Source organism: Osmerus eperlanus, chromosome 21 (genome assembly GCF_963692335.1).
Source record: "Osmerus eperlanus chromosome 21, fOsmEpe2.1, whole genome shotgun sequence".
Classification (NCBI taxonomy): Eukaryota; Metazoa; Chordata; class Actinopteri; order Osmeriformes; family Osmeridae; genus Osmerus; species Osmerus eperlanus.
This window is the reverse complement of record NC_085038.1, coordinates 3,833,089-3,849,745: the sequence shown is the minus strand read 5'-3', so window position 1 is coordinate 3,849,745 and position 16,657 is coordinate 3,833,089. Positions and strand designations below refer to the sequence as shown.

Here is a 16,657-nt window from a genome sequence, read left to right as displayed (position 1 = left end):
GGCAAGGCACTTCACCCTACTTGCCTCGGGGGAATGTCCCTGTACTTACTGTAAGTCGCTCTGGATAAGAGCGTCTGCTAAATGTAAATGTAGCAATTTCAGGTTGGATGTTGTTTGCGACCGCTTTTAACAGCATTTTAAATGTTAAAGATCATCAGGCATTTTATCTTTTGTCACTCAGTTATTACTCACTGTTATTTTCTGAGATAAATAATCCAGACCAAATGACCGATGGTTTTAAGTTTTTGCTGATTCCTTTGTCAGTCTAGCTATTGGCAGTAGCCTACAGGGTCACTTTTGCCAGTTTAAAGTCAACCCAAAGGTAAACACGGCTCTCTCCTGCCCCCCGGAGCGTCCACATGCAAGCACATTATTTCCCAGAACAGAACGCTCCGACCTTTCAAAACACACCAACAGACCCGGCTCTCCCCCACCTCCAAGCTGATTGGCTAGTGACTTTCCCATGCTGTGGCAGCAGTAGGGAGAGAGAGCGCAGTGCCATATCACGAAGGACCGAGCAAACAGAGCGAGAGAGGGAAATAAAGCAAACACCTTCAGGCTAAAGGACAATAAAGGAGGAGGGAAACAAAACCTGCCCGCACCATAGGCTACTCTGCCTTTCTGAGATTGTTGTTGTTGAACAGTCGGAAGGATCTCCACCATGCTGCTGCTGACGCTGCGCCCAGCGCCGTTTTAAGGATGCCCGGTTCCACCTGAGGTTCATTTAAAGGATCCGTAGCCTACAGACGTTCCACAGTCCAGGACGCTCCGGGGAATGCAGAACCTGCGACAAGCGGCCACGGAGGCGTTCCATCGCCTGGGTGAGCATTCTGAACCGACACCCCATAAATCTGACACCCTTTCCTTATATCCTTGTATCCTTCCCTAACATCGTAGCATCCTTACCACAGCAGCGCAGCATACACGCTCCAGCTGTTAGACTTGGTCACCTAGTTTCCACCTACAGTCCTACTCCTCTACCCCCCCCCCCCCCCCCACACACACACACCACACACACACCACAGCACACACACACACACCTCCTCCATCCTGCTGTGTTTACCTGGAAAGCGTGATGCAATAACAAGCAGTGACATTCAGAGCTGCCTCACAGGACAAACATCACCATAGAGACACGTGCCCTGTCGGCGCGAAGACACGGGTATAGCGGCAGGTGTTGACGTGAGGCGGTGCCCTCTGAGACTCTCTGAGCTGGCACCCTGGCACAGCCTGGCTGGTGTCAGAATGTACCGACGCCGGGGACGGGTTTGGGGTGGAAAACAGCAAAGTGCTGAGCAGAGGACATGTGCTGGGCACTTATCGGAGGAGGACTGAGGCAAGGGGGTGAGAGGAGGAGGAGGAGGGGGAAGTTAAGGAGAAGAAGAGTAGGGGGAGGGGAGGAAAGGAGGAGGAGGGAGGGGAAGGGGAGGAGAAGAGGAGGAGGGAGGGGAAGGGGAGGAGAGGAGGAGGAGGGAGGGGAAGGGGAGGGGGAGGAGAGGAGAGGAGGAGGAGGGAAGGGGAGGAGAGGAGGAGGGGAAATGCAAGGAAAGGATGAGGGAGGAGGTAAGGAGAGGAAGAGGAGGGGGAGAGAGAGGGGGAGGCTGCCCCACAGCTTCTCTCCCTGGGGTAGAGGTAGGTTGTCAGGTTGGGGTAGGGGGGGGGCAGTGCTGGAGTTGAATTATGCATCTCTCACACAACTGCAGAGAAAACAACAACACAACAGACCAGTGCTGTCTACTTGGAGCTGAAACCACTTTCTAAGCATAAAACCAACTGCCTGGGCCAATGCCAGCTCAAATGCAACCAAGTGCCCTCTGCACTGCGCTCTGAGAATGAGAGCCCAACTTACTGTTGTTATTATTGTTTCTAAGTTACTTACACATTACCTCTCTCATCATCTCTATTTCTGTTTCTGCACCCCTGTTACCCTCTTCCTGTGTCTCTCTCTCTTTATCTCTCTTCCTCTCTCTACCTTTCTCCCTCCCGGATCTCTCCCTCTTTATCTCTTCCTCTTTCCCTATCTCTCTCTCTCCTCTCTCTCTCTCTCTCTCTCTCTCTCTCTCTCTCTCTCTCTCTCTCTCTCTCTCTCTCTCTCTCTCTCTCTCTCTCTCTCTCTCTCTCTCTCTCTCTCCCTCCCCTCTCTCTCTCTCTCTCTCTCTCTCTCTCTGGCTCACTATCAGTTCAGATAACATTGTCCAATCGGAAGGTCCAGAGTTTAGTTTACTTAAACATAACAGCATTGATTTAAGAAAATAATTGATCAATTTATGAAAGTTGAAGAAAAAACTGTTTGCATTGTCAGCCTACATGTTTTGTTCACACAAACACACACATTTTTTGTTAAATGCGGAGTCAGGTGGCTGAGCGGTGAGGGAGTCGGGCTAGTAATCTGAAGGTTGCCAGTTCGATTCCCGGTCATGCCAACTGACGTTGTGTCCTTGGGCAAGGCACTTCACCCTACTTGCCTCGGGGGAATGTCCCTGTACTCACTGTAAGTCGCTCTGGATAAGAGCGTCTGCTAAATGACTAAATGTAAATAATGTTTGAACAGTGGGTCTCTGCCACACCGCCATATTGGATTTTTCTGTACAATAAAGATTAAGGAAACACGTTTTTTCGCTACTCCTCCTACATTATGGCCTATCATGTGAGCCTTAACACATTCATATCACAGACCCAGCATGTCTGCCTGTTATTCATATCAACAACACATACACAGAACCATCATCCCTATTATACCTGCCATTCATGTGGGTGGGTATAGAGAGGCAGATCAAGAGGTTGCAGGTTCAAATCCCCTCCTGTTCATAGCTTTGGACTAAAAGTGGATATGTACCTGTGATGTGAGAGGTGGGGCAGAGTCACATGGGAGGCTGGAACACTCTGGAACACTCGTCTGAGTTCACCTGCTCCTCGTCCGTCTGTCTCTCTCTCTCTCTCCCCCCTCCCTCCCTTCCCCTCTCTCCCCCGATCTCTCCTTCTCTATCTCTCTATTTATCTCTCCCTTTCTCTGTCTCTGCCCCCTCTCTCTCCCTCTCTCTTTCCTGTCCCTCTTTCTCGCACTCCCTTTTTCTCTCCTTCTGTCTCTCCCCCCTCTCTTTCTCCTTTCTCTCTCCCCCTCTCTCCCTGTCACTCACTCTCTCTCTCCTCTCTCTCTGTCTCTCTCTCTCTCTCTCTCTGTCTCTCTCTCTCTCTCTCTCTCTCTCTCTCTAACAGGCTGCTTGACGCCTGTCTTCCTGTCTGCTCCCCACTGCTTGTTCCGCTCTGTTGGCTGAATACTAATAAGGGCAGTGTGTCTGTGGTGGATGTAGGGGTGGAAGGATGGAGGGGTGGAGGGGTGGAGGGAGAGAACGGAGGAGGGATGTAGAGTACAAGGCCTGCTCCCAGCGTAATACAGAATGACTTACTATCGCTCCGTGCCTCCATCGCCCTCCCATAAATCACACTGACTGCAGCAGTGTGTGTGTGTGTGAGGGGTTGAGGTGCATGGATGTGTGGATTTGTCAGGTCTCACAGCACCAGGAAGTCCCACCCCCTCAGCAAAAAAAAAACTCTGGAATCACAGGAAGTGCAGAAAAATACTTTGATGGTAAAGTGCATTAAAGGAGATAGAAGACTCTAATCTAATCTTCCATTGACCCAGAATGTGTTCAGGGTCAACGTATCAGCCAGAAGTCTCTCTTTCCCACTGTATCTCTCTCATCGTCTCTCTCTCCTTTCCTCTCTCTCTCCCTCTCCTTTCCTCTCTCTCCCCCCCTCCCTTCTCCTTCACTCTCCCTCTTTCACTCCCCCTCCCTCCCTCTCTCCCTCTCCCTCAGCGTCATCTCAGCGTTCTTCTTCATTCCTTCTTCCTGTCCCTGTCTTCCTCTGCTGTCTCTTGCTCCATCCTTCATGTTCAGGGTTAAACTCTCCCATCCACAGACTCAACTCTGCCCAGTCTCAGAGTCCCGCTGCCCCGGGAACAGGACTCAGAAAGTCTCTCAGCATCACATCTCCTGTGTACTGGTAGAAACGTTCTGTCTGATCGAATCATCTACAACAAGTTCTTGAATGGGCTCCCTCACTCAAGTGGTCCTCTAGAGGTTTCTTTAACTTTGCGCGTGTGTGTGTGTGTGTGTGTAGGGGGGGTTGTTCATCTTCTCTGAGGGTTTAGGTTGGTTATGGGTGCTGATCTGGGACACTTGAAAGCTCTCTGTAACAGTGCTTGTGAAACGGGCTACGCAAATGTCAGTTGATTCGATTTTTCACTCGATGTCTCAAAGTAAACCTTTTTTTTACTTTATACATTGCTGCTGTGTTGTTGACTGAGAGATGTCTCACGCAGTTCTCTGTTCAGATGACGCTGTCTTCATGTCTCTGTGCTTTGTGTTTCCACAGGTCTGAAACAGAGACAACTGGGATATGAGGAGGTAAGAGAGACCAGATGTTCCACTGATGTTCCCTGTCTCTGTAGAAACATTGCTTGTCAGTCTTCCAGCCTGTAGCTTTATCAGAACCCCCCCAGAAACACACACACACGTACCTGTTGGCACCACACTCCTGGGCCCCTCCCTCCCATCCCTGGACCCATTTTCAACTGAGATTATGATGACGCTCCTCATCGACTCTCATGATGTTTCTAATTGGCCTGCCTGGTTCAGTAAAGCTTTCACTAATTGATCTGAACTTTGCGGGGGGCCCCCATGGATAATACTGAGACAATTAGTCTGCCTTTCTCTCCTTCTCCTCTCTGTCTCGCTCTCTCGTCCTCCCCCCTGGAGACAGGGCGTGCTGGGGAGGGTAGCACTGCCTCCTACTGGAGAGAGCTGGGTGTGAACAAGCAGAAAGAGCGAGCGAGGTAGAGAGAGAGGGGGGGTGGAGAGACAGAGAGAGAGCTAGACATCCAGACAGAGAGATGAGAAGAGAGCCTATATTTGAATACATAGACTCCTCCACACACACACACACACACACACACACACACACACGCACACACACACACACACACACACACACACACTGCTAGAGCTTCTCTCAGAGCAGCTACCCCTGTCACAAAGTTGGAGAGGCATTTTACTTCAAGGGCCATTAAGCCTGTCTCCTCCCAGCAGCCGGAGGAGCACCATGAGTGCTGCTCTGAAAGAGAGGGACTGAAATAGCATCTCCGTCTCTCTTCATCGGGAGGCTTGCTCTCAATAGCTCAAGCCCATAATGACTCTTTTTGAGGAGCTATTAGCTGCCACTCCGCCTGAGTCACTGAAAGGAGTCGTCACACATTTACGAGGGAAGGAACGAATCATCGGTAAACAGAATGTGTGGTTTGTATGCTTGGCAGAGATGGAGGAGGAGAGAGGAGGGGTGAGGAGGAGGAGAGAGGTGGAGGGGTGAGGAGGAGGAGAAAGGTGGAAGGGTGAGGAGGAGGAGGAGGAGGAGTGAGGTGGAGGGGTGAGGAGGAGGAGGAGGAGTGAGGTGGAGGGGTGAGGAGGAGGAGGAGGAGAGAGGTGGAAGGGTGAGGAGGAGAGAGGTGGAGGGGTGAGGATGATTAAGGGCTGGAGGAGGGTTTTGGCAGCACTGTGTTGCCGTGTTGTCACTCACTGGTCCTCTCCACACACTACCCACACACCGAGTGGTATGAAGGCTCAGAGCTGTCTGTGTGGAACATGGAGTGACTGTGCGAGCGTGTATGTCTTCAATTAGCCTGCTAGTTCATATCCTGCCAACCTAGGAAATCAAATCTTTCTTACATTGCTAATATAGTTTAGACACCCCTATTGCATGTTCTGTTCTGTCTCAGTTCATGCAGACACACACACACACACGTACACACATGTACACACATGTACACACACATAACCACGCGCACACACTTGCCTCCACCTCAGCAGAGACTACTGACTTGAATAGACACTCTTGTTCAGGGGGAGGCGCTGAGCTGGCCGGCCGAGGCCCTCTGATGGGGGGGATAGTCATGGGACACTGTTTATGAAGACAGGCTCATGCTAGTCATATGAGCTGCGGGCCTTCCCACCCTTCAGCCGGGAAAAGAGGGAGGAGTGTTGGTGAGAACGAGGGGTAATGAGAGGGAGGGAGAGGAGGAAGATGGAGGATTTGGGATGGTGGGTCAGGGCTCTGGGTTCGGAGTGTGTGCGTACATGCTGCTGCTGCCGCTGTGGCTTAGATGAGGAGGAGGATGAAGAGGGGGGGCAGGAGAAGGAGGAGGAAGAGGGGGAGGAAGAGGAGGAGGAAGAGGTGATGGAGATGCAGGAGTTTCCTTCTGCCAGGAGCAGGAGCGCTTCATCTTTACCGTCTGCTGAGGTAGCTGTTTGAGTGTGTTTGTATGTGTGTGTTTCAGAGGGTGTGTGTGTGTGTGTGTGTGTGTACACGTGTGTTCATGAGTGTGTGTGTGCGTGTGTGTTATTATAACTTTGGCCTTTCTTTGGCTTCTGTCATTAGCTGATTGAAATCATCTCTTTGTCCGCTGTGTCAGTTAGAAACAGTCATATTGACCTGACAGGAAATCTAAACTTCTACACCTCTCTAGCAGGAGAAAGAAACATAGGGTGCAAATGCTGATGTCCTTGTAGAAAGTAATCATGGGAAGTGTAGTTCCATGTCTGGAGCTAGTGGATGTGTTAGTGCCTGGTTGTTTATGTTCTTCCGAAGGTGTCCTGTTGGTCCATGCCCCTCTCTCTAACCCTCTCTTCCTCCCCCTCTCTCTGTCTGTCTGACTCTCCACCTTTCTCTCCCTTCTATCTCTATCGACTACCTCTCTTTCTATCCCTCTCTTTCTCTCACTCCCTTCCCCTTTCTCCTCCCTCTCCCTCCCTCTCTGTCTGTCTCCCTCTCTCCTCCCTCTCCCTCCCCTCATCTCTCTCCCCCCTCCCCCTCCGTCCCAGCTGAGTGACCAGTCAGAGTCGTCCTCCTCGAGGCCGCACCCCCATTGGTTCCACACGCTGCAGGTGCGCCGGCTGCGCGTCCAGAGGGGGCGGAGCAACAGCGACCCCCTGGGGCGGAGCAACAGCGAACCCCTGGGGGGGAAGAGCTTTGAGCAGGAGTTCCAATGGGTGAGTGCTCCGTCCCCCCTCCCTTCCTAGGAAAACACACCCTGACTCTGGGACAGCAGCCATGTTGATATCAACTCTATCGTCCTGTGTGTGTGCGTGTTGTCCGTTCGTGCATGTGTGATGTGTGTATGTGCTTTTGTGTGTGTTTGCCTGCTTGTGTGTCCTCCACGTTCTCAGAAGACAGGCCTGCAGTTTGGCACCGCCAACTCATACCTGAACCTGGAGAAACTGGGAGAGGGGACCTACGCCACAGTCTACAAGGGGATCAGCCGGTAAGCAACACTGCAACAGCCAGTTGGTAAGCAGCACAGCCTGCACCTCCACATGACCCAGACAGATCAACCATGACTTCACTCGGACATTCATCAGATCATGAAACCACGACCCTCCTCCTCATCCACCTCTAAAGCCTCCTCTTCTAGAACACTTGGAATTATTTCGGGATCAATAAGGGGATTGGAATAGTAAGGCAAGGAACTGTGTTGTGGGGATAAGATTAAACAGACATTTTTTCGTCCAAGTGAAGGAGTTTTTGTTGGTTAGGTTTACTGCTGTGTTGTGAGGTACAAGGGCTCATAAAGGGTTCCCAGATGGCGAGGTTCATAAGGTACTACAACACCGCCGCCTGGAAGACAGAACGCTGGGTTACCAAGTCGTAAAGTCAGGTTCCATGAGGCTGAAGTTGCCGGACTGGGCCCGCAACACAGCCAGGTTAACAATGTTCTGCTGGCGGGGGAACATTTGGATGTAAAAGGATTCATGGAGAGTGAGGTTTACGTCAGATGATTCCCTCTGTGGCTGCAGCAGGAGCAGGCTTAGCGGGTGTGTCTAGTGATGTCCAGTCTCTCGTCTGCCTTCAGGATAAATGGACACCTGGTGGCGTTAAAGGTGATCCGCATGAAGACGGAGGAGGGCGTGCCCTTCACAGCCATCAGAGAAGGTTAGAACACACGCATGCACAAACACACACGATTCGACACATGATTGATGTAAGGTGTGTGTGTGTGTTTGTCCCAGCTTCCCTGCTGAAAGGGCTGAAACACGCCAACATCGTCCTCCTCCACGACATCATCCACACCCGAGAGTCCCTCACCTTCGTGTTTGAATACGTGGTGGGTGTCGCCAGAGCTTAACATCTCACAGAGTCATCATACACACAGCTGAGGAACGGATTCACTGGCTGCCGTTTCACCGTACTTACATTTACATTTAGTCATTTAGCAGACGCTCTTATCCAGAGCGACTTACAGTAAGTACAGGGACATTCCCCCGAGGCAAGTAGGGTGAAGTGCCTTGCCCAAGGACACAACGTCAGTTGGCATGACCGGGAATCGAACTGGCAATCTTCGGATTACTAGCCCGATTCCCTCACCGCTCAGCCACCTGACTCCACGACTTGTTTACGATCTTTCGTTTTCCATCTGACTGTATTTGTTTGCCATCCTTACTTTTGTATGGAGGCACTTCCTGTCGCTCTCCACAGCAAACAGACCTGGCCCAGTACATGACACAACATCCTGGAGGACTTCACTCCTACAATGTCAGGGTACGTTCACCACCACAACTCTTCTCACCGTCACTAAGTATGTTCACAACCACAACTGTTGTCAACAGTCGAGGGTATGTTAAAAAAAACAAACAGTAGAGGACACACTCACAACCATAACTGTTCTTCAATAATGGACAGTGATGAATACCACTCCACCATATCCACACATTCACCTCTAAAACCTCTTCTCTCGCTGTGCACAAAGTGTCACCTGAACGCTTGAACTTCCTTCAGGATCAAAGAAGGAAACCAAACCGAATAGATTGAATGGAAGTGTGTGGTTGGTGGTTGACCCCTAACCTCCCGACCCCTGATCCTGCTCTCCCAGATCTTCATGTTCCAGTTGCTGAGGGGTCTCTCCTACATCCATAGCCGCAGGATCCTCCACAGAGACCTGAAGCCCCAGAACCTGCTCATCAGTTACCTGGGGGAACTCAAACTGGCTGACTTTGGTAGGCATCCCGGTGCAACACACATGCTGTTGCACGCATACACTCTGTTCCACACACGCGCTGTTACGCACTCATGCTGTTACACGCACTTTTACACACTCATCCTATTACACATGCAATGTTACACACTTGTGCTGTTACACACACTCTGTTACACACACGTGCCCACACATATGAACTCACATCCACACACACACACACACACACACACACACATTCACACACACAAACTCACACACTGGTTAGTCCATGCTCTATTCTGGGGAAGTCTATGTAGCTCCTACGACACACCTCCAATCTCACACTCTCGGCTCATTGGCTGAGTAGACAACAGGCTGTCACATGTTCAGGGACAGGCTGTAAGGTTCCACCTCCAACGCTGGTTGTTCCTGTGTCCAGGCCTGGCCCGGTCCAAGTCCATCCCCTGCCAGACCTACTCATCAGAGGTGGTGACTCTGTGGTACCGGCCCCCTGATGTTCTCCTCGGTTCTACGGACTACTCCACTGCTCTGGACATTTGGTGAGGCCTAGTTCTCCAGCACAGAACCTAGAACCTTCTCCAGTAGGGAACCTCCAACCCTCTCCAGCACAGACCCAGAACTGGTCTAAACATTCTCCTGTGTGGTTTCCTGTGTAGTCCGTACAGCAGGGTATACTGGATGAATGGGGGTAGTGAGAATGATTTGGGGGTAGTGAGTTCAGGGAGAGACATGAGACCTACGATGACCTCAGTCACCCACAAAGTAGCAGCAGGAATGTTGTTGTTCCTTCCTGGGTGGATGTGTAGCTCTTAGCTCACCTCATCTCACCCCAAAGGGAGTGTCGAGTAGAGGTTGTCCTCCTGGCCCTGGTCTTGTTATGGCCGTCTGCCCAGCCCTCTCTCCTCTCGTTTCCTCTCGTTTCCTCTCTCATCTCATCTCCCTTAGCCTCTTAGCCCTGGTCTTCTTGTGGCTCTCTGCCATCTCACTACGGCAGATGAATGTTCCTCAGGAGAAATGTTACTTTTCTCTAAAGTTGGATGTGTTCAGGAAACACATGTAGAGAATAAATGCTCTCCTGCTTTAACGATATCTGGCCACGTCTCACTTCAACTTCTCTAAATATGACAGATTAGGACCATATGCGTTTTAGGGCCTCCTGCGGGCTGAGAAATTCAAAAACAGGGATTTATATTTTAAGTACAGCAATTAAACTTGTTGGTCTTTGCCGTAAGCTATTTACTCATAATCTAAACTCTTGTTGACTTAGATTAACGTCTTTAATTCTCTCTAACATGCTGTGTTATTGTATGTGTAGGGCTTTGTCTTCTATCAAGTTTTCCCAAGAGTCTCTGTTCACTTCATTGTGCACATTGTTGTGCTGTAGGGGAGCTGGGTGTGTCTTTATCGAGATGCTTCAGGGAAGCCCAGCTTTCCCAGGGGTGGCAGATGTCTTCGAACAGCTACAGAAGATTTGGACCGTGAGTAGAAGTCCTTTCTCAGGATCTTCTCTGTCCTACAGTGTCAGACTAAGGATTTTGTTCTGTCTCTCCTCTCCTTCCACCCCTTAACTCCACTCCACTCCTCCCCTCTCCTTCTCTCCCCTTCAACCTTCCCCCTGTCCCTTCCTCTCCTCCCCTCTTCCCGTCCACCTCTCCACCCTCCTTCCTGCTGTGCTGACCAGGTTCTGGGGTTGCCCAACGAGGTCTGCTGGCCTGGGGTCAGCGAGCTGCCCAACTTCAAACCAGGTCAGTCTCGTCCCCTTCCAAACCCAAACACGGCGTCCTGTCTGCACAGGAAGCACAGCCACGAACACATGGGTCAGGGGAGGACAGCGCTGGTTAACCTAGAGCCACCCTACTGGCTGTTCTGTCCTTAGCCACTAGGGGGCGCCAGTAGGCTGTAGCAGAAGCAGATGCGGCGTGTCCTGTTAGGCAGTTGACCTGCTGTCCGTGTTTGAGGCTGTCTCAATTGTAACTCTGAGAATGGAAGCTCTCACTGAATATGTTGGAGAGCCGTGTCGTTTCTCAGTCAGAGGTCAGCCTGGATGAAGTCTAACATCTTAATCTTACATTCATCTTTTTTACTTTTCACGTATTTGTTTTTCTCGTTTGGTTCTTCTTATGTAAAGATGACCTGATAAGAAAGGAATGTGCAACCCTGAGCTCAAGCCAGGGTGTAATTTCATACATCCGACCGCTCTAAAAAGTATAAGTTATTACGGATGTCTTTAGGTGTGTGTAAAATAACATGATGGGAAAAGAAGGAACTGGAATGTCCTGTCAAATCTTCAGGAACAAAAGTTGATTCTGCATGTGTTTATACGATTTGGGATGAGTCGTGGATGATTCTTTACCATGGACACTGTTGAGATTGAGAAGTTAGCCTGTAATGCTAACAGGCAGAGATTAAAGGACTCAGAATATGGATGTACACATCTCATGTACAACCCAGAAGAGCCTTTGCTAGCGTGCATGCAAACTGTCTGTGGTCACAAGGAGGATGATGGAATGTGGAAAAAAATGACCTTCAAATCACCAGACTGAATGTGGTTTTCAGAAAGAACTTTAAGTGTCTGACTCACTTGTGCTTACAGCATGTGTGTGTGTGTATCTGCGCGCGTGTGAGTGATCATCAGCACATATAAAGTACATCTTAGTCTTTCAAACTCTCCCAACCCTCCTAATTAGGCCTCCACAAGAACGTTCCTTAGTCTTCCCCTCTCATCCAGTAATGAGTCTGCCCAACACAGGGGGTCGACCCAGGCCGAGCCCACGGCCCATGCCATAATCCCACTCCTCTTCAGGAGAACGGATAAGGGTCCCAAACCAGACCGTTCAAGTTCTCCACCACCAACATGAATAAATAAACTGTGGATTCTTAAATGCTTAATGAATGCATATCTGAATATATCCAGACTACACAGTCAGCCTCTCTACTCAGACCCACGCTGTGGAGGGGAGGAGGAGGAGGAGGGGAGGGAGGGAGGAGGAGGGCAGGGTGGAGGAGGGGTCTGGGGAGGGGGTTGAGAAGACATGTCTGGGGTTTGGCTGAAGGAGAGACACATTTTACATAAAACATGTGGAAAACAAACAGAGCAGTGAGACTCTGGGGCAGCTCCTCTCTCTCTCTCTCTCTCTCTCTCTCTCTCTCTCTCTCTCTCTCTCTCTCTCTCTGTGTGTGTGTCTAATAGTGGGACTGCGTATCTTTGAGAGTGGGTGTGTGGGAGTGTGTGTGTGTGGGTGGGCAAGGAAGGAAGGGTGGTGGACGTAGCACCTCTCTGGCAGACTTACTGCTCAGGAAGCTGAAGCTGACCTAGGGGGAAAACTGTGCTGTGTGTGTGTGGTGTTCCTGCCTGGACACCCATGAGGGAGAGGCTTCTGTGGGCAGCTGGTCCAGTGTCTGCCCTCCTGGGTGGTTCTCCTGGCTGCCCTCTCCTCTGGTCCAGGGTGTCTGCTGTTTCTCCTGGCTGCCCTCTCCTCTGGTCCAGGGTGTCTGCTGGTTCTCCTCGCTGCCCTCTCCTCTGGTCCAGGGTGTCTGCCCTCCTGGGTGGTTCTCCTGGCGGCTCCCTGCTCTGGCAAAGTGGCCCCTCCAGATGTGTGTCCTGAAAGGCCGATAGAGGCTGGCCCCTGGCAGCCTGCAGCAGGGCAGACAGGGTGGCCAGCACGTAGAGAGAGGTGCAGGGGGAGAGATGGGCTGGGAAAACTGACTGACCTAAGCAGGAAACCTGTTCAGTGTGTGTAAAAGCCATGTCCTTGTGCACGCTACTTGGTTGTAGTGTAACCAGTGTGTGTGCGTGGGATGTATGCTTGTATGTGTGTGTGTGTGTGTGTGTGTGTGGGGGGGGGGGGGGACTGTGAGATGCAAAATTGTCCATGAGGGAGAAAAAAACATAAAAAATAGATGCTGTTTATTTCGAACCCTCCAATCTTCTGCCTGCTCTTCTAACTCATCATGCGTACTGTCCAGAGTACTGGATCAACCAGCCACAAGGCTCTCGTTAAGATCTCCAGAACAGAGTGCAGAAACCACAGACTGAGTTCACAGCAAACAGAGCATGAGTCTCACTGGGTTGAAACAGTGCTGATGACACCACAGCAACTCCTCAGGATCTCTCATCACAGTTCAGGCTGTCTTACTGGAACTTCAGACACACTTTTTCCTGTGTGTGTGTGTGTGTGTGCCTGTGTGTGTGTGCCTGTGTGTGTGTTCCTGTGTGTGGCAGCTACATTCCAGAGTTATCTCAGTGTTTGGCTCATATATCTCTTCATCCGTACAGTTTGGGAAGCAGACGTATAGTAACTGTGTTTCAGCAGTTCTTCCCGACGCATCCTCTTTTTAACCATGAAGTTGACATCTTTCATGATGGCTTTAGCTCAGTTGGACAGCATATGGAAGCAAGAGATCACAGAATCAACACCCCCCCCCCGCCCCTGCACGTCCCTTTGGATAGACACATCTGCTAAAAAAAACACAAAACACAAACATACACTTGAGTTGTGGGTATTTTCTCAAGTCAGCTACACAAACGTGTAACGTTTGGGAGTCAGGTGGCTGAGCGGTGAGGGAATCGGGCTAGTAATCCGAAGGTTGCCAGTTCGATTCCCGGTCATGCAAACTGACGTTGTGTCCTTGGGCAAGGCACTTCACCCTACTTGCCTCGGGGGGAATGTCCCTGTACTTACTGTAAGTCGCTCTGGATAAGAGCGTCTGCTAAATGACTAAATGTAAATGTAAACGTGATACAGAAAAAAAACATTTTGTTTTTTTTCTGTTATCTTTCGGCTAATTGTGTTTGTCCCCCTCTCTGAACAGAATGGTTTCTTCCGTGTGAGCCACAGCAGTTCAGAAATGTCTGGAAAAGGTAGGGCATCACATGGAGGACATAGAATGTCCTGTTTGTTTTTGAGTGTTTTGTGTTTTTCTACATAAACGTGAAGTATAGATGTACGTACCTGTTAAATATTGTATAGGACCCTGCTGTGTGTGTGAATCTTAATGATCACAGTCATTCTCTCTCTTACACTCTCCAGTTTTACCTGTGCTGTTTACATCTCCATTTTAGATCTGCATGTATGTGTGTGTGTGTACTATAAGGAGTGAATCCTTTCGATGTTTGCCCATTCCTCTGCCCTGGCCTGGGGATGAGGGAGGAGTGGGGGGGAGAGGGAGGAGGGGGGATGGGGGAGGAGGAGGAGGGGGGGGGGAGAGGGAGTAGGGAGAGGGGGATGGGGTGGGAGTGTGCCAGAGCCTTGGACGGCCCAAGGTAACAGTAGAGTCTTTGTCTGAGGAGAGCGGTTGCCCGCCCTCCCCCCAAACAAGTCAGCAACATCTGACCCAACACAGCCCGGCTCCTGTACTAGGTAGGAGGGAGAGGAGAGGGAGAGAGGGAGAGGAGAGGGAGAGGGAGAGAGAGGAGAGGGAGAGGAAAGGGGGAGAGAGGAGAGGGAGAGGGAGAGAGAGGAGAAGGAGAGGAGAGGGGAGAGAGAGAGAGAGAGAGAGAGAGAGAGAGAGAGAGAGAGAGAGAGAGAGAGAGAGAGAGAGAGAGAGAGAGAGAGAAGAGAGAGAGAGAGAGAGAGAGAGAGAGAGAGGGAGAGATAGACAGAGAGAGAGAGGAGAGGAGAGAGGGAGAGAGAGAGATGGAGAGGAGAGAGGGAGAGAAAAGGAGAGAGAGGAGGAGTAGAGAGAGTAGAGAGGGGAAGAGGAGATGGCTTGGTTGCGTGGGTGGTGGTGGTGGGTGGGTGGGTGCATGATATCTGGAGCACTTTCTGACTCGCTGTCCCAACACCAAAATCTGTCCTAATGTTCAGCCTGCACCACAGAACCATTGTCTTATCCAGACAGCCTCCCTCCTGAGAGCCTGGAACCATCCTGACATCCAGAGAAGACAGAGCTACAGACAGACCATCTGACACACACACACAATCCACCCCACCCCCTTCTCTTCTCTTGTTTCAGTCATGGATTTAATGAAATGGACCTCCTGTGGGGACCAAAGGCTCTCCTCCCCAAATACATGGCCACAACACACACACACACACACAGAGGAACAACACACACACACAGAGGAACACAGACTTTAACAGAGGAAGAGAGAGTTACTGGAACCAGACACAGAGACGAAGAGCAGGGAGTTGAGAGAGAGAGAGAGAGAGAGAGAGAGAGAGAGAGAGAGACAGAGAGAGAGAGAGAGACACAGAGAGAGAGAGACACAGAGAGAGAGACACAGAGAGAGAGACACAGAGAGAGAGAGAGAGAGAGAGAGGAGAGAGAGAGCGAGAGAGAGAGACCATGTTGACTACACGGATATCCAGGTGCCTTCAAGGGTGTGTGTATATCTCTGTGTGGACGTGTTAGTGGACTTGTGTGTGTCTCTCTCTGTCCATGTGTGTGGGTGTGTGTGTCTCTGTGTCAGAGTGTGTGCTTGTGTGTGTCAGAGTGTGTGTGTGTGTGTGTGTGTCTCTCTGTCCATGTGTGTGGGTGTGTGTGTCTCTGTGTCAGAGTGTGTGCTTGTGTGTGTCTGTGTCAGAGTGTGTGTGTGTGTCTCTCTGTCCATGTGTGTGGGTGTGTGTGTCTCTGTGTCAGAGTGTGTGCTTGTGTGTGTCTGTGTCAGAGTGTGTGTGTGTGTGTCTCTCTGTCCATGTGTGTGGGTGTGTGTGTCTCTGTGTCAGAGTGTGTGCTTGTGTGTGTCTGTGTCAGAGTGTGTGTGTGTGTGTCTCTCTGTCCATGTGTGTGGGTGTGTGTGTCTCTGTGTCAGAGTGTGTGCTTGTGTGTTGTGTGTGTCAGAGTGTGTGCTTGTGTGTGTGTGTGTCAGAGTGTGTGCTTGTGTGTGTGTGTGTCAGAGTGTGTGTATCTCTCTGTTGAGGTCTCGGTGTGTGTCCCAGGCTGTCTCAGCTGCCGTACAAGACGGAGGACCTGGCCCAGCGCATGCTCATGCTCCTACCACGAGACCGCACGGTGGCCCAGGATGCATTGCAGCACCCTTACTTCAACACCCTGCCGCCTCCCATCATGCAACTCAGGGACAGTAAGCACCCAGTTCCCAGTCGACACTGTGGAGGCACACACATGTACTGTATAGAGGATAATTACATGTACTGTATAGAGGATAAACACATGGATGAGGAGTCATAAAGGTAGAGAGTGTGCAAAGTGTGTCTGACACCAAAACGAATCTGACACGCACACACATTCACACACAATCACCCCTGTCTCTGTGTGTGTGTGTGTGTGTGTGTGTGTGTGTGTGTGTGTGTGTGTGTGTGTGTGTGTGTGTGTGTGTGTGTGTGTGTGTGAATGTGTGTGTCAGTGTAATGTGATTGAATCTCTCTGAGACAGAAAGACTGGGATTGGATACCATAAACCACAAGATGCTGCAGTTCATCACTTCAACATCGAACACATGACTAAACACAAAGACACCCCACTGAGACCAGATGGTTGCTTTGAGAACATCAGACCAGCTAACCAGCTTTCCCATGACTAAACACACACACCCTGATGAACGGAGAAGTGAACTAGGTTGTCCTGGTGTTTGAAGTACACACCTGGGTCCTGCTCTGACAGTCTGGCAGGTTGTCAGGGATGTGGAGAAGCAGTGCTCTTGAAGAACAAAGGGTTTCTGGACTTCCATAT

The 16,657-nt window shown here is 50.6% G+C and overlaps 1 protein-coding gene across 2 annotated transcripts in view; it reads left to right on the top strand.

The window, feature by feature from the left end:
- The first annotated feature begins 392 nt into the window (after positions 1–392).
- Positions 393–16,657, top strand: part of cdk15 (cyclin-dependent kinase 15) — a 17,228-nt gene continuing 963 nt past the window's right edge. Inside the window, exons 1-13 of one of the 2 annotated variants that reach the window (XM_062447227.1) lie at positions 393–821; positions 4,378–4,409; positions 6,876–7,043; positions 7,221–7,315; positions 7,904–7,983; positions 8,061–8,155; positions 8,527–8,589; positions 8,921–9,044; positions 9,444–9,564; positions 10,410–10,503; positions 10,707–10,770; positions 13,838–13,886; positions 15,907–16,049. In XM_062447227.1, coding sequence (XP_062303211.1) covers positions 776–821; positions 4,378–4,409; positions 6,876–7,043; positions 7,221–7,315; positions 7,904–7,983; positions 8,061–8,155; positions 8,527–8,589; positions 8,921–9,044; positions 9,444–9,564; positions 10,410–10,503; positions 10,707–10,770; positions 13,838–13,886; positions 15,907–16,049 — 1,174 coding nt within the window. In that variant the 5' untranslated portion in view covers positions 393–775. Of the gene's footprint in view, positions 822–4,377; positions 4,410–6,115; positions 6,295–6,875; positions 7,044–7,220; positions 7,316–7,903; positions 7,984–8,060; positions 8,156–8,526; positions 8,590–8,920; positions 9,045–9,443; positions 9,565–10,409; positions 10,504–10,706; positions 10,771–13,837; positions 13,887–15,906; positions 16,050–16,657 lie in introns of those variants that run through there. The other variant, XM_062447228.1, reaches the window with a different exon arrangement.